The following is a 23,354-nucleotide window of genomic DNA, read 5'->3' as shown; positions in this document are numbered from 1 at the left end:
AAATAAGACAAAACCCACAAAAAGAGTCTATATTTGCTCATGGACATGATGGCAAAGCACTTGTCTTTTCTGCACCAAAGAAATGGCAACACACTCCAGTATTCTTGCCTGGAGAATCCCAGGGACAGAGGAGCCTGGTGGGCTGCCGTCTATGGGGTCGCACAGAGTTGGACACGACTGAAGTGACTTAGCAGCAGCAACTTCTAAAGTGAAAGTCTTAGTTGCTCAGTCGCGTGCGACTCTATGACGCCATGAACTGTAGCCCACCAAGCTCCTCTGTCCATGGAATTCTCCAGACAGGAATACTGGAGTGGGTTGCTATTCCCTACTCCAGGAGATCTTCCCAATCCAGGGACTGAACCGGGTCTCCTGCACTGCAGGCAGATTCTTTGCCAGCTGAGCTCCCCCATTGTCTATCTTTGCTCGAAACAACACAGACCTGCAGCCTGGTTTATACCACTGCAGTGGGCTGAAATTTGCATTTACAGAGAAAAGATTGTTAGGACATGGTTTTCCGTCTCACTGGTACATACCATGTGATCATTCACTCACCTCTTTCTGCTTCTTGCCCCGGAGAGCCACGTTGCTGATGCTGTTGCTCTCACGGAGGGAGTCCACAGTGTCTCCGTAGAGCAGCTTAATGGCCCTGACCAGCCGGGCACAGGAGCGGCTGTGGTGCAGGTAGCAGTGAGGATGACAGTAGTCGATGTGGGTGCAGATGAAGCTCTGCTGGTTGCACAGCAAGATCATGACCTGGAACACAGACATCACTGAGGCTCAGCCAGGGCACAGGCCAATCGTGAGCCACGATGTCGGGTAGAACATGAAAAGTCAGAACGTCAACTTTCCTTAATGGGTCTTAAAATCACAGTAATTCCATGAGAGAACAATAATTCCCACAAGAGAACAAAGACTTACAAGCCTCTATGTACTTGACTTCTTTTGCTCCCTGGATTCACACTTGATAGAAAGCTCTTTTTAAAACAATAAAAGGTTCAGTGATCTTCAAAAACTTGGAAGTGTATGATTCCCAGATACTTTCAAATGATTCCTAACTTAAAATATATTATTTTTTTCAGCTCTGATGTTGTAGAAGGAGCCCGTAGAAGAGCAGAAAATGATGAGAAGTTCCATCCCAAAGGATTTGGCTGGCCTTTGACAGCTGTGGGATGTCTTTAACTCCAGCCCACCTACATGGAACTTGAAAACATTTCTGTACCTTCCACCTTGGCCTCTAACCTTCAACTGGGCTTGAATCCACTGTAGAACTTCGTTTCCTCTCTACAAACAATTTGCTTTCAGCTTTGGGTTATTCTAGCTCCTCACTTGTGGCTTGATCTGGCTCAAATTCTCATATCTCCTAGACTTCCCAAATAGGATTCCAGAAAAGAACTCAGTTGATTTAAAGGATAGGGTTATTTTAAGAAAAGGAATGAAGGCCCTAGGGTTTAAAACTTCTTAAGTTGCTTTCCTAAAAAGGGAATAGCATTCCTAAAGATGCAAGTTTAGTCAAATCTGCATAGAGTAATCTTTTGAATGATTCTGTCCTTCATGAAACTAGTTCCGACCCCAACACCTAACCTGTGAGGTGCCATATTGGATGCAGAACATAAAATAAGTCTACATGAATAAGACCAATCAGACCTACTAGGCAAGGATGACATGCATTTCCTTGGAAGAAGAGGTCTGCTTACCATGAGACAAAGGTAAACAACAGTAAAAATGCACTCCTGTCAAAGTCATCTAACAATATCTCACACTCTTCAAAGTTTAAAAAATACAGGTTTTGTGCGAGCAGAATATCCAGATCTCTCTCAAGATTCATTGAAGATGCCCAATATTTCTGTTTATACTGATATGAGGCAGGGCACAAATAAGAACTGTAAGGTTTCCCTTGTTATTCTTGAACCTCGACAAAACCTGGTTCTTTGACTAACAAAACAGACAAACTTCTAGTAAGACTGATCAAGAAAAAAGAAAGCAAAGATATAACCTATCAATATCAGAAACAGTAAAGCACATCACTGTAAATCCCACAGAATCTAAGATGATCTTAAGAGACTATATAAACATCTATTTGCTAATAAATGTGAATATTTGGATAAAATCAACAAATTTCTAGGGAAAAAAAATCAATTTGCTTAAACAGATCCCAGAAGAAACAGAAATCTGAATGATTTTAATCATATGACATGAATTAAATATATAATTAAAAACTTTCCTACAAAGAAATTTTTAGGTCTAGAAGATTCACCAGTTATTTTGAAAAAATATCTCTGGTCTTAAACACAAACACTTCTAGAGGGCTAACATGGTACAGAAAACTAAAATGCATTATTGAATAAAACTGAAGCAATTCAGGACTTCCCTGGTAATGCCAGCAGATCAGAACACACCTGCCAATGAAGGGGACACTGGTTTAATCTCTTGTCCAGGAAGATTCACATGCCAGGGAGCAACTAAGTCCATGTACCACAACTACTGAGCCTGTACTCTAGAGCCTGGTGCCAAAACTACTGAGGCCCATGCACCTAGACCTTGTGCTCTGCAACAAGAGAAGCCACCACAATGAGAAATCAGCAAGTAGTCCCCAGTAGCCGCAACTAGAGAAAGTCCGAGCAAAGCCATGAAGACCCAATCCAGCGCAGTCAAAAAATAAACAAACAATTAAAAAACATGAAAATAAAATTGAAGAGATCTTAAATAAATAAATAATGGAGCATAAGTTAAGGGAGGGTAGACCATTTTATACATTAGAAACTTAATAAAGAATTTCAATTCCTCAATTTTAGCTATCTTTATATTCAATATAAGGCTGCTGTAGAAGCTTTTTTTATGGAAACTAACAAGGTTATTTTAATAGAAATGAATATAGCCAAGAATAGACCAGGTCATCCTGAAGAAGAACAGAGCTAGAGGATTTACACTTATGTGAGCGAAAGAAACCAGACACAACAGAGTACCTAGCATGTGACATGCATTTCAAAAACAAACAACACTAATCTTCCATGTTAGGATAGTAGTTACCAGGAAGGGAGGGTAGTATTTGGCAGAGGGCCTGGGTAGGGCTTCTAAGGTACTGCTAATGTTCTTCGTGACTTGGTGGTGGTTACACAGATGTGTCTACTTTATGAGAATTTATTGAGCCGTGCACATAGGTTTTGTATGCTTTTTAATATGTAGGTGTGACTTAACTACAAAGTTGACTTAAAAAATAGTTATCTCAGAGATTCTCAAAATCAGCTGGTTCTGGGAATCAGCCAGTTCCAAGGGCTATCCCTGTACACTCTGAGTGTGACGTACCAGGCAGCCCTTATCTGACCCTACTAGAAGTCAAATGAAAGAGGAGATGGAGACATTCCATAACTAACATCAATAACAGTGCTGCCAGTACCCTGCCAACTGTGGATCTCACATCATACTTCCTGAGCTTTCTCTTCCTTTCTTCATGCCCTTGAAGTGCAACCTGTGTTTGGGACTCCCTCTTGCCTGTGCCCTCAGGAGAACCCTTTGAGGTGTGACCTTAATCATAGAATCTCCATGTCCTGGTTTAGTGTTTGATAGAATGCAGACTCAAGACTGACACCATGATCTTTCTCTCAGCACTTGTGAAGACTTGTGTAAAACTGATCATGAGGCCTTGACTGTGTTACCCAAGTTCTCTCAAACACCAACCTGGCTTGGTCCCTCAGGGGTCTCCCTGACTGACTCACAAGCCAACCATAACAAAGAACCCTTGGTCTTAGATAAGGTTCAAATGAATACAGTCCAGCAGAAGACCCATCTTAGTGAGGATCCAGAGGTTCAGCTGAAATGTGGACATATAGATGTCTAAGAGGCTGAAATGGATGCATATTTTTAGTATAGTCTTTTGTCCTCTCTTCACAGATCTGCCCCGAGTGCCGAAAGAAATTGATCTCAGGGCTCTTTCTGAGACTCCTACTTACATGAAGCCATGACATGTTCCTGTGGTAATTTTCCTCCATGCCGGCTGTACTCATGCCCTCGGGCTCAATGCTGGGCTCACTTGCACTCCAAGGACTCCCTTCTTCAAAAGAAAAACACCAAGAAAGGTTGTACTGTTCTGTCTCCCTGGAGAGCACATTGCTACGGTATCATGGTCCATGCTTTTGAATCCTAGGGCACACTACCATGGCCAATGGGTTACAGGGCATAGCATTGACTTTAGTGGAGGAATATTAATAGGAGATGTTCCCTTTACCACCAGCTGAACCAGCAATTACAAAGACATTTATGATCTCTGTTACAGAGGCTTCCATTTTGAGACATGGGAGCAGAGGAAAAAAAAAAACACAGAGCCAAGTCCTTGAATTGCTGAGATGAGCAAGTTATTGGTTGAGTGTGCCCAAACCCATTCCAGACTGCCCAGACCTCGCAGGTGGAGGTAAGTAGGGACACCAGCCAACCTGCAGTGGCCACAAAAGGTGCTGCCACCTCCACGGGGCTGTGTCCTCCGCTAGTGTAACTGCTCTTCACACCAGCTGGCTTTGCTATCAGAGCTACTTCAAAGATGGGTGGTGCCTCAAAAAAAGAATGGAATTTGGAAGTAATTGTGCCCAGTTGTGGTAACTCTTTGTCCAAATTCCTCTCTGAAGGAGACATGTCGCAGGAATTCTTAGTATACTAGATATACTAGATAGTATACTTAGTATACTAGACAACAAAGCTTTGCGCTCCAATCTACCAGCTTTTCTGGGTATTTTCTATGACAAAACTATGCCTCTAGCTTGGACAGTTTGACTTAACTGGTTAGGCTAAAGGGATCAATTTAAATAATTAATTCAAATAATGTTTTTCCCCAAACTAACTGATGATACTGTTACAGCTCAGATCTGAAACTAAAGATGGCATGAGGCTTTTTTTCTATTATGTTCTTGAAAAATAGGCTGAATCTCAATTAATGCATAAATTAGCTATTTTCAAAGGGAAGGGTGGGTAGGTGTAGAAACATTTTCTATTTTAAATTCTCTTTGATTAAACATACTCAGCTCCTATTTCAGCAGGCTAAATTGATAATTTATCCACATTCCCTGGATAACTTCTAACTAACTTCTGAAATAACTTAACTTATAAAGAAGAGCTTTCCATTTTGGTTTTCACACAGGGACTGAATGGCAAAGAATATGTACTTCAATTTTTACCTAACAAATTCTAGACAGCTGGTGAGTTCTACTGGCATGCACATTTAATCTTTTTCTTGTCTCTTAAGATGATGATCAGAGCCCATAGGACTAACATATTTTGGGATTCACAATCTCTTTGGGTTCTATGGTGACAGTCTACAACTCTAATATCCTGATTGTATATAAATCTGATTCTCAGGAGTTTGATATACTTTATAATCATTCCTAATTTATCTTTAGAGCATCTTTTCACTGTGGGTAAGGAGCACACAGAATTATTCTTATTGGGTAACTGGGGAAAACAAATTCCCAAGAAGTTAAGTGACTTGCTGAAGGTCACTAATCATTAGGTGTAGACAATCTTTCCTTTCTAAAATTTTGGTTGTTTTCACTGAGAAAGAGAGACTTTATTTTACAGAGTACATTAAGTCAGCTTAACATCAAGAGAATGTCTACATTTTGCTTTAAAGGTCCTGTTCAGAAGTATAAAGGCATAAAGCATTTGGATCTCAAAAAAAAAAAAAAATCTGTCGTCGTCCCTAAAGTATTTTCTTTCCCTACTGTAGACTTTATATCCTCCCTGCTCAAGCCGTGGTCCTTGAACCAGCAGCATCAGCGTCACCACAAAGCTTGTTAAAAGGGTAGAATCTCAGCCTCCTATTTCAGAGATGCTGAATCAGATTCTGCGTTTTAACAAGCTCCCAGCTGACTCTGTGCACAGTAAGGTTGGAGCAGCCCTGCTCTGGAAGGCAACATCGTTTACAGACCCAGTGGGTACTCTAACCTACGGCTCTGCCCTCCGCCTATGGACCTGTAAGGAAATGGACTTGAGCTGTATGGGGATTTGGGCTCTGTCTTCCTACCCCCCACGTCCCTGCACACACCCACTCCTCTATGTTACCTAGGTCAGTGACAGTGTCCCTGCTTTGGGACAGCTGCAGCTCCTCAGCCTCAGACTCTGAGTCCTGCCGTGATAACTTGCTGCTCTTTAAGCTGCCGACCCGGCGAATGCTGGACAAGGAACCCCCCTTCTTCACCTGGAAACTGCGGGTTCCTTTAATCTGGAGCAGGCGGGAACCTCCTATCCTGATCTTCCTGCTGGGAACTGTATTAAAAGAATAAAATAGGGCTTTTTCCCCCTTAGTTCTCCCCAGTAAGCGTCAGAGCCAAGCTCTCCCCAACTTTGTCACTGAACAACCTCTTCTCTGCTGGTCTGGACAAGGAGCTTCTCCCAAGTGCCCAGCCAGGCAGCTTTGTTGGACGGGCAGGAGGCTGGGTCCACCAGGAAGGGCTGGTGCAGCTTCTTTCTTGGACACACAGCTCATCGGTGCTGGGAACAACCTGCTCTCTCTCTCTGGCCCAGAATTCACAAGCATGAGCGTGCCCTCACCATGGAGTCCTCCAAGACTGTTAGCATGTTGACATAGCATCATTGCTTGATTTCACAGAATCATCAGTCATGTGTTTTTGTCTTTTGAAATAGGACAGGCAGATTTATGTGAGTTTGGGAAACCCCATCATGGGAAACCCTTTCATTTGGGAATACCTCAATAAGAAATAAAAACAACAGTTGCTTCACTCTCCAACAATCAGCAGTGGGGTCCGCTCGGCTCCTCAGCAAAGGCACTAAAAGAACTGTTTTCAGTGGGGTGCTTTGGGTGAACACGAGTGTGAAATGGTTCCATTTTCAATGCGCCTAGTGATTGCTCCTCTTAGTCAAAAGGTTGAGTGAGATATGAGTCCAAAGGTTGCAACACCCTGCGCCAACCTTACAGTCTACATACACCGAGAAGAACATGCATTACTCCTCTTTAGTGTTCTGGAAGAAACAGTCATCAGTGAGGAAAATTAAAGGGTAAAAGAAACACGTTCATCTAGAAACCTACTTTTTAATCAAAAGCATCCTTATTTCCCATAGTCATATCCACACCTCCTTCCTTTTCCTCTGAAGATCTGGGATTGTCACATATTGATACTGTAAGGGTGATTCTGAAAGTTTAGGGCTTCAAGTAATACTCAGGAAGGGGCTGTTTTTTAAGTTTTCCTTCTTAAGACATGAACAAGATTTCTTACTAATTATGCAAGATACAGCTATTAATATTTTAGTCCCAATCAAGAAGGTTGCATTTTAGTCTCAAGTTGCTTACCCATAGGAGAGTTAGTCTGTGACCGTGATAGAAGATTGTACCACTCCATAAAATGTTAATTAAGTATACACTTTTAGTGACATTTAAAGGAGCCTAGAAGATATCCTGTTGAATCATGTGAAATGTTTAATCTCTAATTTATACCCATGATTGAGAAAGACTAAAATTATCACCACTCAGCTGGCAATGGCTTCATGGAGCTCCCTGAACACATCTGGATAGAATTTCACATCCAGACAGAAGTTCTTGCAGCACAGTTGAATATGTTCCATAAAGACCATAATGCTCAATTTTAGTAATAGCACAAACTCATCCACTGTATTTTTCAGTATTATTTTTAGGCACAATTGAGACTTTATGACTTATCTGAAATGCATTTGAAACAGAATATAGTTATTTTTAAAGACTATTAATACAATTATGTCAAAATAGACTGGGAAGTAGACAAAAAGATTAAAGAAAGAATTTTAAAATTTTACAGAGGCACATTTTGTCATTCTTTGTCTGATTTCATGATATTTTTCTGCTTACAAATATAGTACAGTAACCCCAATTTAATATGATGCAAAAAAATTTAACTTTGAGAACCCTGTTCTACTACCAAAGATAATTGGAAATATCATATAATTAAAAAAATAATATTCAGAATTATGGCATTGGTTATTTACAAAGGACATAGTAGTTAGGATTCAGATTTGGTAAAGTACATCCATGACAATGAGAACTAATATTAAAGAAACAAATTCATCTATATTGGATAAAACATTTCTTTTCCCTTTTCTCTAACACCACATCATAGCAAGTCCTGCTGATGCAACACTTCCAAATATAGGATTTTGAAAGCCCCATCACCTATTCCCTGGACAAATATAACCAACAAACTGTACTCTCTTACCCCTACTCCTACAGTTTGAATCATCTTTTAAATACATAGTCACAAATACAAATATTATATCACTTTTCTGGTCAAAATCTCCCAACAACTATCTGACACATTTAAATAGAATTAAATTTCTAACCATATTTACAGACCCTGTTTATTTGACCTTTGCTCAACCCCATCTTTTAACACTCTTCCTCCAACTCATTCTATTGCAACCATGTTGGTGTCCTTGCCCTTCTTCACATGCTCCCATGTTCCTGCCTCAGAGCCTTGTTCTCACTGTTATCTCTGTTTGGAAGACTTTTCTCTCAGCCCTTAGCATGACTGGATTCTTCACATCATGCAAATCTCAGCTCAGTGTCACTTGTGACTAGAATCCCTCCTACTCCAGGTCACTACCAATTCTCTGACTCTAACTTGATTTCTTCATACTATTTATCTCTACTTGAAAGTCCAGAATTTAATGTTATTCATTATTAGCTAATCTAAATTAAAATATACATGGGAAATTTCCCCTGTTTATTGCTGTATTCTAGGAACCTGTAATAGTGCCTGGTATACAGCAGATGTTCAGTACATGATTATTGAGGAATCACACATGTCTTGGTATCTGTATTCTGGAAAGCCAGTCTTAGTTTGTATCTGGAATATGGATAAAATGATATCAGATCTTGCTCAGAGATTTTAGTTAAGACATTTTTCATTCTAAGGATGATTTCGTATTAGTTTTCCTTTGTAGAATCCCAACTGTCCTCAGGTTGTTTATTTCAAGAACTGACATTTTTAGATGTTATACAAACAGATGGTATGAAACTTTAAATAAAATTTTAATAATCTGAGTTAGCAGGGTCCCCGCGGTCCCCGTTTTCACATCGGCTTTAGCATCTGGTATCAGCTTGTTAAAAGGATTAAGGAGTATTTAGGAATCTTTGAGAAGTTTCTTGCCAACTGGTAAAGGACATTTTATGAATATGTTCTCATTTTATTTATACTTCTAGCTTTCTGCTCTTAATTTATTAAATAGGTTCATATGATCCCATAGCCATTCTATGAGAAGAAAAATGCTTGTGCATTTGAACATTAAAGGCAATTTACATAAATGATAATCATGAAATTAATGTTCTTAAAAATGAATCTGAGGTTTTATTTCTTAAAATGATATAGAATTTACTCTGCTGAAATGTAACCATGTCAGTATTAATGCTTTTTGCTTCAACTACTTTAAATAATAACTAGCATAATAATTTTGAGTGGGGAAAAAAGTCCCTGTAGGATATGTTTAAAATATGTAAGTTTCACAGAAACAGAATCACAGATATAGAGAACAGACTGGTGGTTTCCCAGGGAGAAGGAGTCGGGGGATGGAATGAGAGGCTGGGGTTAGCAGATGTAAACTTTTATATATCCAATGGATAAACACCAAGGTCTTTGCATACCACTGAGAACTATATTCAATATTCTGTGATAAACCATAATGGAAAAGAATATAAAAAAGAATATATATATGTCTAACTAAACCACTTTGCTATATAGTAGAAACACAACATTGTAAAGCAACTATACTTCAATTTTTAGAAAGTGATAAAAAAAAGATGGAAGTTTCTCATCATACGCAGTCCTCTTTGTCAGAAGTAGAAGTATTTGAACAAACCTTGACTTGATACTTCTTACTATCAGAAACTGATAAAACTTGGCTAATTCTTCCTGCAACATGGCTTCTGTTCACCATAAATTCAACACAATATATTTACATTTTTAAATGTTGTGACAACACTCTGATCTTGAAATATTAAAAAGGTTTTTTTTTTTTCAGAATATATCCACTCTTTACGAAGTTTTAAATATTTTAAATATGTTGTGTTTTTCTTTATTTAGGGCTATACTTTTTCAGATTTTTTAAATTGTAGGTTATTACAAGATGCTGAGTATACATCCCTATGCTATACAGTAGATCTTTGTTGTTTATTTTATATATAGTAGTATCTCCTCCTGCCCCACCCCCTGCTATCCTCTTTGGTAGCCACAAGTTTGCTTTCTATGTCTGTGAGTTTATTTCTGTTTTGTAAAAAAATTCATCTGTATCATATTTTAAAATTCCACATATAAGTGATACCTTATATTTGTCTTTCTCTATCTTCACTTAATATGTTAATATCTAGGTCTGTCCATGTTGCTACAAATAGCATTATTTCATTCTCTTTTATGACTCATATTCAATTGTATGTATATGTATGTGTATATACACACCACATCTTCTTTACCCATGCATTTGTCTATAGACATTTAGATTACTTCCGTACCTTGGCTATTGTAAATAGTGCTGCAGTGAACACTGGGGTGCATGTATCTTTTCTAATTAGTTTTCTCCAGATTTATGTCCAGGAATGGAATTGCTGGATCATATGGTAACTATTTTCAGTTTTTAATGATCCTCCATATGGTTCTTCATGGTGGCTGCACCAATTTTCATTCCCACCAACAATGTAGGAAGGTTCTTTTTTCTCCACACTCTCTCCAGTGTTAATAAACACTGTAGACTTTTAATGATGACCATTCTGATTTTCATGAGGTGATACCTCATTGCAGTTTTGATTTGCATTTCTCAAGTAATTAGTGACATTGAACATCTTTCTATGTGCCTGTTGGCCAGGTCTTCTTTGGAAAATATCTGTTTAGGTCTTCTGTAGGGATATTTCTTTTGAGAAATATGTATTGCTTGAACTACCAAACATTTATGGAGTCACTGACTACAGAAAATATACCAGTGGAGAAAACTGTCTTTGACTCTTTTTACAAATATGCTGATATTCATTTAATGGAAATTTTTTAGAAAAACACTGAAGGGCAATAAAATTTAAGAAATACAAAAATCAGAGAAGTTAACAGTTTAAAGGAGGCTTTAAAGAGCACCTTAAAACTTTGCAATCTTTGATTCATATTTAGGATTTTCTGCATGGGTTCTGATCTATATGCTCATAATACACATTTTAAAAAAACCAATGATGATTATTTATTATTTCCTAATTAGAGACTGTGTCCTTATTGAGTTTACGTTTTACTTGCATTGTTCATTTAAGTTAAAGTGAAAGTCGCTCAGTCATGTCTGACTCTTTGCGACCTCATGGAATTCTCCAGGCCAGAATACTGGAGTGGGTAGCCTTTCCCTTCTCCAGGGAATTTTCCCAACCCAGGGATTGAACCCAGGTCTCCCGCACTGCAGGCAGATTCTTTACCCAGTGAGCCATTAGGGAAGCCCAAGAATACTGGTGTGGGTAGCCCATTCCTTCTCCAGGGGATCTTCCCAACACAGGGATTGAACTGGGGTCTCCTGCATTGCAGGCGGATTTCTTTAACAACTGCACTATCGGGGAAGCCCATTGTTCATTTAAAGCTCTCAGCATTATAATGTAGTAGGTGTTAATAATCTAATTTTACAGAGAAGAAAATTGGCTTAGCAGCTAAACTTGGACAAGGTCACATAATCAGTTACTCTATTTCACCATTTTAAGATGCACATTTTTCTTTTTTTAACATTTGAACATCTCTGCAATTGAGATTTGGCTTACATTTGATGCCATCTTAAGATATCACTAGAGCCAGGTGGTACTTGTGACACATTTGCCATTGCTTGTGTTCGTGTGAATATCTAAAGCACCAGCAACAAAATGTACAAAATGAGTGCCAGTGTCTTTTAAGTCTCAGGAGCCGAATGATAGTTGGGTGAAGGAGTGGGTGAGGTGGTAAGTCATGTATGTTCGGCAACATTCCTGAAACAGGAATTGAAGGTAGACTAGCTTCATACAACTGCACATTGGCTTATGTAACAAGCACCAATAGCTTTACAGGTTCATTTAAGAAATGGTGTATTACTAACATTCTGATGACACAGAGGACGTTATCATACGTAAAAACCCAGACAGTGACAATTTTGAGTTAAAAAGTGATTAAGAATTTGAACTCTGAATTGCAGATAGTTTAGGAAAACTAATTAGTTTACTTTCCTGCAGAGAGAATCATACGGACTGGTAATAAAAATCTACATCTAATTACGTCTGAAAGTCTTCTTTCAATAAGAATAAAACAAATTAATTGATAAGAAAGCATGTGTAAGAGCTGAAAGGGGAGTATTTTTCCTTTGTTATGGTATATAAACAGAGAAGGCAATGGCACCCCACTCCAGTACTCTTGCCTGGAAAGTCCTATGGACGGAGGAGCCTGGTGGGCTCCAGTCCGTGGGGTCGCTGGGAGTTGGGCACGACTGAGCGACTTCACTTTCACTTTTCACTTTCATGCATTGGAGAAGGAAATGGCAACCCACTCCAGTATTCTTGCCTGGAGAATCCGAGGGACAGAGGAACCTAGTGGGCTGCCATCTATGGGGTGCACAGAGTCAGACATGACTGAAGCGACTTAGCAGTAGCAGTAGATGGTATATAAAATAATGGTTCATTTTACAACTAATGGCATCTTATATTCAATGGGGTATGGAGAGATGCTGAGCTAGAGTTCAACTCCTAACTAGCATGATTGCCTAGTTGAATGAACACTGTTAGTGCTGTATGGAGCCAATAATTTGGATTTCTTTCAGTGCACAATTCTGCAGTTTAGACCCAGACCAAATATCCCTTGAGAAACCCAGAAACATGAATTAATTTTTGCTTTATCCATACCTTTCTTCTCTTCAACACCTGCATCTGATTTGAGGGTGTGGCTACTACTGTGAAGGGAATCTTTTGAGTCTTCATTTTCATCCAGGACTCCAGCAAAGCTGATCTTCCTTTCATATCTGTGCCGGTCTAATTCAGGGTCCAAACGAAGTCTGCAGCTCTCCAAGTCCTGCAATGTCAGTGGGGAGCATGTGAACGATGGCATCTCCCCAGCACTGCATTGGTCTTCTGGCAAACCTCACTCCATTCTGAGTAGCACACACAGCATTTAAATAGCCATCTGCCTTATACCAGTTTCAGACTGTGGCCATGAAAACATTTTCCTTAATCCACAGGTTAAGGATTCAATTGCAAGCCCAGGTTGTTACCTGTGCTTCTGACCAACTGGTTACAAATTGAAAGTTCCAACAACAGCCCTCCTCAGTTCAGTTAATTTGCCAGAGGTGGTAACAGAACCCAGAGAAATATTTTGCTAACTAGATCACTGGTTTATCATAAAAAATATATATATAGTCAGCAATAGTTAGATGGAAGAAATGCACAGGGCAAGGAATGGGGTGAGGGTAACCAAGCTTCCAAGTCATCCAAGGGCACTGTTCTCCCCAGTTGTCACAAGTTCACCAACTGGAAGCTCTCTGAACCCTGTCCTTTTGGGTTTTTATGGAGGTTTCATTAAATAGGCATGATTGATTAAATCATTGTCACCTAGAGGTGAGGGGAGTGGGATTGAAATTTTCATTTTTCTAATCACTCGGTGACCAGCTGATCCTTAGGTAATCTAGAGGCATACCACAAGTCACCTCATTAAGACACCTTGGTCACCCTCCTTAAGAAATTCCAAGGGTTTTAGGAATACTGTGGCAGAACTACAGATGAAGACCAAACATATATTTTTTATTATAAATCATCATATCACAGAACAGAAACAGAAAACAAATACCAAGGTGACGCTTGAATTCAGTCCTAAGGATTAAGTAAAATTTGCTCAGCAAATAGGTAGGAAAAGGCAGTTCTGGCTTAAGAAACCTTGTGTATGATGACCAGAGGCACAGAACAATATCAGACAATGGGAGAATCACTCCTTCTCTTTTAGGAAGACTTCAAATATAAGAGGGGATCCTTTTCCATCCACTTATGAACAGAATGATCCCATAGCCGAAAGTAGGGAATGTAAGTATTTAGTAGGAGTTCAATCTGTGAGGTGAGCATGGACATTTGATTTGTTCGATGAATAGAGACTCGCTCATGCTGAAGATCATACTTAATCATTAATCTATAAAACACTTTCAGACCTGATAAATGAAAAATATATAAAATGCTAACCTTATTTTTATACAGTGATTTTTTTTCTAATTATGACACAAAAAGTCCTTAGATTCAAGTAGCTTGAAAAACAAAAGATATTTTGAAAAACCCAGTTTGTACCAAGATTAAAACCTTAAGCTTTTAACTGTTGTTAATAAATGAAACTTTTAGACTCTATAGTTTCTTTTCCCTTTGAATTAAGAATAGAAGTTATAGTTTGGTACTCAGAAAACTGTATCAAATCTAGAAAAAAGAAGGAACCACATGGAGTCTATTTAACATTGTCAAAAAATGTTCTAGGAATATAATTGCTCCTCTGAAATTAATCCTTTTTAGGAAAAAGAAAACAACCTAACTACTTTCCAGTTTGGCAGCCAAATTTAATTAGATAAGCTTCTTAGTTGAGACAAAAAGTAATAACAATTCTGATTCTCTAAAGTAGTTATTTCTCCCAACTTCTTGTATCTACTAGTCAAAACCCTACTTATCTTTCAAAGCTGTGTTCATATATGATCTCTTTCAGGAATGTCCTTCAGATTTTTCCAGCCCCTTCTTTGGCTAGCATTGGCCCTCTGTTCCTTTCTTGTGTGTTGTTCATGTGTTGGTTTTCCTGTTACAGCATATTCATCTCTGCATCACCCTCACTCCCACCTCTGCACCGTTTACACCACCGTTTCTCATAGCCTAACTCTCAAATATTCATATCTACTCTTCAAATATGAATGTGAATTGTGTTTTGCTTCTGATCAGGCTTTCCTGGTGGCTCAGCTGGTAAAGAATCTGCCCGCAACATGGGAGACCTGGGCTCGATCCCTCGCTTGGGAAGATCCCCTGGAGAAGGGAAAGGCTACCCACTCCAGTATTCTGCCCTGGAGAATTCCATGGACTATACAGTCCATGGGGTCACAAAGAGTTGGACACAACTGAACGACTTTCACTCGGATCGTTTAACTTTAGAAGCATTTGGGATCCAGTGGTGTATTCTTTATAATGTGATTTGTTAAATCCCATTGGTACAATTGGTACAGTTTCTAGCACAATCTTGTACAAAAGCATTCAACATGTTGTTTTCCCTAATGAGTGAACACAGATGTAAAGAGACTTCTTTATGGTCATTTTCTTTGTTATTAAGGATCATCTTGGCATCCGATGGGAATTAATTTAATTCCATGCTGCTTGGTCATCAGTTATTGGTTTTACCAACTCAACAGGGAAACATTTTAATAAATTTGCAGTTTTATAGACAAAACTCTCTAAAAAAAATTTTGTGTTTTCAAGTTTGGAAGTTGATCATTGCTTGAAGAAAAATGGATTATTATGCTTTTTTAGATGATAAATCTTATAAAAATGCTGCTTTTTCCTTTTCTAGATATTCTTTATGAGTATGGTTTAATACCAGACCACCTGACCTGCCTCTTGAGAAATCTGTATGCAGGTCAGGAAGCAACAGTTAGAACTGGACATGGAACAACAGACTGGTTCCAAATAGGAAAAGGAGTACGTCAAGGCTGTATATTGTCACCCTGCTTATTTAACTTATATGCAGAGTACATCATGAGAAACACTGGACTGGAAGAAACACAAGCTGGAATCAAGATTGCCAGGAGAAATATCAATAACCTCAGATATGCAGATGACACCACCCTTATGGCAGAAAGTGAAGAGGAACTAAAAAGCCTCTTGATGAAAGTGAAAGTGGAGAGTGAAAAAGTTGGCTTAAAGCTCAACATTCAGAAAATGAAGATCATGGCATCCGGTCCCATCACTTCATGGGAAATAGATAGGGAAACAGTGGAAACAGTGTCAGACTTTATTTTTCTGGGCTCCAAAATCACTGCAGATGGTGACTGCAGCCATGAAATTAAAAATAATTTCCTTCCTTACTCCTTGGAAGGAAAGTTATGACCAACCTAGATAGCATATTGAAAAGCAGAGACATTACTTTGCCAACAAAGGTCTGTCTAGTCAAGGCTATGGTTTTTCCTGTGGTCATGTATGGATGTGAGAGTTGGACTGTGAAGAAAGCTGAGTGCCGAAGAATTGATTCTTCGAACTGCGGTGTTGGAGAAGACTCTTGAGAGTCCCTTGGACTGCAAGGAGATCCAACCAATCCATCCTAAAGGAGATCAGTCCTGGGTGTTCTTTGGAAGGAATGATGCTAAAGCTGAAACTCCAGTACTTTGGCCACCTCATGCCAAGAGTTGACTCATTGGAAAAGACTCTGATGCTGGGAGGGATTGGGGGCAGGAGGAGAAGGGGACGACAGAGGATGAGATGGCTGGATGGCAGCACTGACTCGATGGACGTGAGTCTCAGTGAACTCCGGGAGTTGGTTTTGGACAGGGAGGCCTGGCGTGCTGCGATTCATGGGGTCGCAAAGAGTCGGACATGACTGAGTGACTGATCTGATCTGATGGTTTACAAAAAGAGAGAATAAAAATGCTACCAGAAGTCATTTTGGGGGGAGAAACAATTACACTAAGTTCCATCTAGGGATGTAGATGGAAAAAATTTGTTAAGTTGGTAAAAATATATTTTTAGCTGATATTAATTTTCCTTTTCACTTACCTCCACCCCCCACTATCCAGTGAGTGACCTCCTGAGATTGCCTAGCCTTATCAAATTAACTTATTTATTGCATTTTAGGTTCTTTTGCCTTTTCTTCCTCGTGTGTGCTAGGTCATGTCCGACTCTTTGCAACCTCATGGACTGTAACCTGCCAGGCTCCTCTGTTCATAGGATTCTCCAGGCAAGAATACTGGAGAGGGTTGCCATGTCTTCCTCCAGGGGATCTTCTCAACCCAAGGATTGAACTTGCATCTCTTATGTCTCCTGCTTTGTAAGGCAGATTCTTTACCGCTAATACCACCTGGGAAGCCCCTTTCTCTTGCACACTTCGGATATAAACAGGACTTTTTCAAACAAATATTTCACAGGGAAATGATCTTATGACATTTCTATCAGAAAGACTTTCTTGGTAGGACATTTATGTTCCCTGTCCTCCCCCCTCCTCAAGTCTCAGATCCTAGAATATAGTTTCTAATGTGATTATTTTTCTAGCTTATATTTTTATTATTCTGTACATTCAGGTAGCTATTTATTTTTACTGCTGTTAAAAATGTTATTGAATTAGTAAAATATCCCCCAAATCTATAAATACTCTTACAGCAAGTGTTTTGTTAAAATTTTAGAGTATTTCATTTTAATGATATTTATGCTTAGCCTGTTAGACTTACTGTTTTGTACAACTTCTTAAAAAAAAAAAACCTATTTCAAGCATTTATAGCTTCTGTGTTAGTAAAATGGTTTTATGATACTGTTTTTTCTGTAATAGTTAAAAATGTGATTTGAGTTTTCTTTATCAACAACTATAGATTAAACATGAGCTCTTTCCCATTTTCAAAAGGTCACATCCCCCCAAAATTTATGAACCTATACTTGACAATAAAAGCTATACTTCAATGAATAAAAGATTTATGAGACCTAGTTAAAGGCAATGAAAAATTTCCTCTTATTGATTGAATAACTGCAGCCTCTGTTTTAGTTTAATTTTTTAGCATTTTCTACTAGACAGCCAATTGATTATACAGTCATTTTTTAAAGATTTGATTAATTTTCTTAAAAAAGAAATTTGTTATAATATACTGGATGCTTGGGGCTGGTGCACTAGGACGACCCAGAGGGATGGAATGGGGAGGGAGGAGGGAGGAGGGTTCAGGATGGGGAACACATGTATACCTGTGGCGGATTCATTTTGATATTTGGCAAAACTAATACAGTTATGTAAAGTTTAAAAATAAAATAAAATTAAAATAACAACAACAACAAAAAAAGAATATTTTACCACATGCAAAAATTACATGAAAATTAAAATGCTTTGGTGTCCATAAATAAAGTTTCATTAGAACATGAAAAAAAAATAATAATAAGGAACAGTATAGCTTTATAGTGTTGAAAGAAAGAACAAAAATAACTGAATCAAACTTTAAGGTTCTTATCTTTCTTAAATCACTATAAGTCAAAACGGTGACCTTTAAAAATCTGAAAATTTGGACTTCCCTGGTGGTCCAGTGGCTAAGATGCCATACACCCAGCACAGGGGGGCCCAAGTTCAATTCCTGGTCAGGGAACTAGATCCCACATGCTGTAACTAAGAGCTTGCTTGCCACACCTAAAGATGCTGCATGCTGTAACTAAGACCTGGCACAGCCAAATAAATATTAAAAAATAAATAAAAAATGAAAATCTGAAAATTTAACAGATGTGTTTCTGAGCTTTTATGAAGACGTCAGTATAATTAGAATATTGATATGAATAACACTCACAGAGGCCTATAGATTAATCTTGACTTTAAACATGCTTAAGTGGCTGACTTACTTGGTTTTTAAGAGTAGTCTCAATATAACTGTGAAGGTGACAATTCAGAAAAATAAAGGTTCAGGATAACATGAAATTAAATAAGGTCTGTAGGAGGAACTCCATTTCATAGTATTTAAATGGTGCAGTTTCACAGTCCAAATGTGGACACGTTTCTCTTGAAAACATATTTTACCTACAAAGAGTTCCATTTTATGTTTTAGAGTGTGAGGAAATGGGCTGTGCAGACACTCGAAATCAAAGTTAGAGGAACAACTCAGGAATACCAGAGCACTGGCTTTTTGGTTCCATTCCTCATGCCAACCTCCAACCCCCCGGGACTGCAGTAGGGTCTTGCTCATACTGAGTTTGGTCAAAACAGCAGGAGAGTTGGCGCACTGTAAAATTCACCTAAATGGAAGCACATAGATTGTTAGTGTAACAGTTTCTCTGGTACTGTAAGTTTTGTGTAAAGGGGAGAAAAAAAGGAATTTGTCTGGTTCCTCAGCTCTGGTCAGGTAAGGCCTATGATATAAGAACCACTGGAAACATGGTGCCCATTAGAGAACAAAGGGCCAAGAAAATTGGCTCTGAGATGGGCCTCTGTCCAAAGTGCTTTGTGATGACTCTTGGCTCTTGCCAGAATTTGTATCTTAAATTAAAAAAATCAGGCCCTGATAGCATACAAGTGTGTCTGTATGTATGCCTGCCTGTGTGTCTTTGTGTTTCTGTGCACGTGCGTGTGTGTGCATTTGCGTGTGTGTGTGTGTGTGTATGTGTGTGCATGCACACACGGTCTTTTTCTGCCTATCTGTATCCATAAGAAATCCTGCAGGAATAAAATATTTGTTCAGAGACATTTACATGCTAAAGACTTGAGTGTTTTCATTCATAATTTAAATGAGAAAATTCACTGGAAGCACATAAATTTATGAATTGTTGGTATGGTTTTTCCAGGAGTCATATATGGATATGAGAGTTGGACTACAAAGAAAGCTGAGCACCAAAGAATTGATGCTTTTGAACTGTGGTGTTGGAGAAGACTCTTGACAGTCCCTTGGACTGCAAGGAGATCCAACCCGTCCATCCTAAAAGAAATCAGTCCTGAATATTCATTGGAAGGACTGATGCTGAAGCTGAAACTTCAATACTTTGACCACCTGATGCAAAGAACTGGCTCACTAGAAAATACCCTGATGCTGGGAAAGATTGAAGGCAGGAGGAGAAGGGGATGACAGAGGATGAGATGGTTGGATGGCATCACTGAATCAATGGACATGAGTTTGAGTAAGCTCTGGAAGTTGGTGATGGACAGGGAAGCCTGGCATGCTGCAGTCCATGGGGTTGCAAAGAGTCGGACATGACTGAGCAACTGAACTGAACTGAGCATGAAAAAAACAAACCTATCAGTGATTTCTGGAAAATGCTGGCTATAAAACGCCTCATAGTTTGCAGAATAAATGAACGTATAAATGTTCTTAGACATTCCTAGGTTAACTGACAGTGATCAATTAGACACTACCCAGTGGTGCAGTCTTTTGTGATTTTAAGGTCAATTTTCAGTTTTTTAAGAGATAAAAAGAAATATTCTTTTTATATATGAAAATCCCTTGGTTGAATTTTTAAACTATATGATACATTTGTTCATTGGATATTTGAGGAAATTGTGACTACTGCAAACCAAGCCACCTGGCTGGACTCTCCAAGTAGTCTCATTATTAATAAGCTTCACTAACCATCAGAGGCTCAGTGCGTGGTCTGGGCAGACATGAAAAGGTCTCTCGTAGGAACGTGGTAATCTCCAGGAGAAGCTGGCAGGCTGCCATCTTCAAAGCAAAGGGGCAGCCACATTTAGAGGGGTTCACAGTACCTGTGGAAGGAAAGAGTTCTTTCATAAGCAAACAACCAATAAAAAATACAGAGGCACAATTTGATGGACATAGCTACACATGTGTAAAATCAAATTGTATATGAGAATGTTACCTATCCATGTGCAAAATGAAACTGTAAATGAGGGTGTCACCTGTATATGTTCAATTTACCCGGTCCCTTTAGCATAATCTATACATCACAATACACCTCTTTTTCCCTCCATTTTGCAATTCTAGAACAAATACCTCAGTATTAAAATGTCAATCAGTAAGAATTATTTTCCTCAAGGCATTATAGAGAAACAAAATGCAGCTCCACTAGGCCGGAAAGCCTTTTAATGAAAACAAAAACAGGAAGCAGCCTTGCCAGATTTTCACGTACCTATACAATCAGATTTATATATGGTATAGGCCCGTGAATAGATTTGGAACTACAAAGTCCTGTCGGCTCACTTTGTAAGAGATGTCTATCTTAATGTTCTTAGGGCAGTGAAGTTGTTTCAGCTTTATCCCAGATGTGTTTCTGTAGCATAAACAAGACTTATTTACTTGGTCACCCATGTTATACAGTTTATACAAGCTAGCCTGTCATATTAAGGAATAGCTATACTAGAATATGCAAATATTCTCCTTTGCTTTGAAGAACACCAGTCTCTGAATGAGTTAAATGTTGTATCCACCATAGACCAAAAAATGGATTTTGTTATAAAGGCAGATAATAGCCAAGGTGACACTATAGAGACTTAAATCCTCAGGATTAGTTCTCAGATACATGACATCACAAATAATGGAGAAATATATTGATTACTTATCAGTGTTCAGAAAAGAAGACAAAGACATGTCTCCCTTAGAAGAAAATAGTTTGAATGAATCAACTTATGAAGCAATAACTATATCATTACATATTAACCGTCCTAAAAATATCTTTGCTGCTGCTGCTGCTAAGTCGCTTCAGTCGTGTCCGACTCTGTGTGACCCCATAGACGGCAGCCCACCAGGCTTCCCCGTCCCTGGGATTCTCCAGGCAAGAACACTGGAGTGGGTTGCCATTTCCTTCTCCAATGCGTGAAAGTGAAAAGTAAAAGTGAAGTCGTTCAGTCGTGTCTGACTCTAGCGACCCCATGGACTGCAGCCTACCAGGCTCCTCCGTCCATGGGATTTTCCAGGCAAAAGTACTGGAGTGGGGTGCCATTACCTTCTCCGAAAATATCTTTAAATAGCTCTAAAATATTTCCCATGTATTTGGCTTTCATAATTGCTATAATATACAATCATGGCTTATATTGATAGTGGGTAGAATTATGGTTTTTCTGACCATATCTGGCTATTGCTTCCCCACGAAAACCATTATATTTTCTACAGAGGTAATATGTGGCTGGGGACATTGCCTCTTATTAAGAATGAAAAAGCAGTGTTTACAATAGCCAGGACGTGGAAGCAACCTAGATGTCCATTGGCAGATGAATGGATAAAAAAGCTGTGGTACATATACGCAATGGAATATTACTCAGCTATTTAAAATAATGCATTTGAATCAGTTCTAGTGAGGTGGATGAAACTGGAGCCTATTACACAGAGCGAAGTAACTCAGAAAGAAAAACACCAATACAGTATATTAATGCATATATATGGAATTTAGAAAGATGGTAATGATAACCCTATATGTGAGACAGCAAAAGAGACACAGATGTAAAGAACAGACTTTTGGACTCTGTGGGAGAAGGCGAGGGTGGGATGATTTGAAAGAATAGCATTGAAACATGTATATTATCATATGTGAAATAGATCGCCAGTCCAGGTTCAATGCATGAGACAGGGTGCTCAGGGCTGGTGTGCTGGGATGACCCTGAGGGATGGGATGGGGAGGGAGGTGGGAGGGAGGGTCAGGATGGGGAACACATGTACACCCATGGCTGATCCATGTGAATGTATGGCAAAAACCACCACAATATTGTAGAGTAATTAGCTTCCAATTAAAATAAATAAAAATTTAAAAAATGGTACTAAAAAAAAGGAATGAAAAAGACAAACTTCTCTATTGTTTCCAGACTGATACTTGCTTATACCATAATTATTTTTAAAATGCAAACTGAGCTATGTATTGACTTAAAAGTGGAACTAAAGAAGATATTCCAATCTTATATTCATTGAATGAATGTTCTAGAGTCTACATGACGCTTGAACTTACCTAGATGTGCAACTGTTTTATAAAACATAATTGAACACTAGTTATTTAGTATAAACTTCTGGATCTGTGCTTGTAATCCTAAGGATATCATCTAGATTCTTCTTGTCAGTCCCATAGACAATGAGCTTGGTCTTAGTCCAGGCTTTCTCATAAGTATCATCTGAAATATTCTGTTATAGGGAACAATTACTGACTTATAAATAGTCTCACCAAAAAACTGTTATACCAAGCATACCATATTGCCAGTAATATTTATGTGGTCTCATGGAGATGTGAGAACATTTTGGCCTATGAAGCTATTTCCATCTAACATGGCTTTGGCTTCTCTCTGTTCTGAGGACCCCTAGGAGATCCGGGGCAGTTTGGGGATGTCTCCTGGCAGGCCTAAACTAGATTCTGTGGTTGCTGGATTATCCTCAAGTCCTATTACAAATCAGACCCAATTTCATGAGTCTTTCTAGGATAACCTAGACTCTTGTGAACTTGAGGGAATCTTTGGGAACAACCTTCATCATTAGGTTAAAAGACTAACATCATAATTAGGTGTTTTGTCAACAGTTAAGTCAAGAAGATTTTCTTTGATTTGAAGGAAATGGCAATCCATTCCAGTGTTCTTGCCTGAAGAATCCCAGGGACGGAGGAGCCTGGTAGGCTCCCGTCTATGGGGTCGCACAGAGTGGGACACGATAAAGTGACTAGCAGCAGCAGAGAAAGAGCAAAATGATGGAAAAATGCAAAAAAAATTATTGGTATGAAAGTAGAAGACAATATGTTTTCTTTGATTATTATTTAG

At 38.8% G+C, this 23,354-nt stretch overlaps 1 protein-coding gene across 7 annotated transcripts in view; it reads right to left on the bottom strand.

Annotated features, from left to right (window-relative positions):
- Nucleotides 1-23,354, bottom strand: part of UNC80 (unc-80 homolog, NALCN channel complex subunit) — a 228,877-nt gene that overhangs the window by 90,939 nt on the left and 114,584 nt on the right. For 4 of the 7 annotated variants that reach the window (XM_044937752.2, XM_044937750.2, XM_006073171.4 and 1 more), the window contains exons 25-29: nt 20,239-20,372; nt 12,845-13,010; nt 6,046-6,249; nt 3,948-4,048; nt 553-753 (exon numbers count right to left, since the gene is read on the bottom strand). In XM_044937752.2, coding sequence (XP_044793687.1) covers nt 553-753; nt 3,948-4,048; nt 6,046-6,249; nt 12,845-13,010; nt 20,239-20,372 — 806 coding nt within the window. The remainder of the gene's footprint in view (nt 1-552; nt 754-3,947; nt 4,049-6,045; nt 6,250-12,844; nt 13,011-20,238; nt 20,373-23,354) is intronic. The other 3 variants (XM_044937753.2, XM_044937754.2, XM_044937755.2) reach the window with 1 other exon arrangement.

Source organism: Bubalus bubalis, chromosome 2 (genome assembly GCF_019923935.1).
Source record: "Bubalus bubalis isolate 160015118507 breed Murrah chromosome 2, NDDB_SH_1, whole genome shotgun sequence".
NCBI classification, from domain to species: Eukaryota; Metazoa; Chordata; class Mammalia; order Artiodactyla; family Bovidae; genus Bubalus; species Bubalus bubalis.
This window is presented reverse-complemented; position numbering and strand designations above follow the sequence as displayed.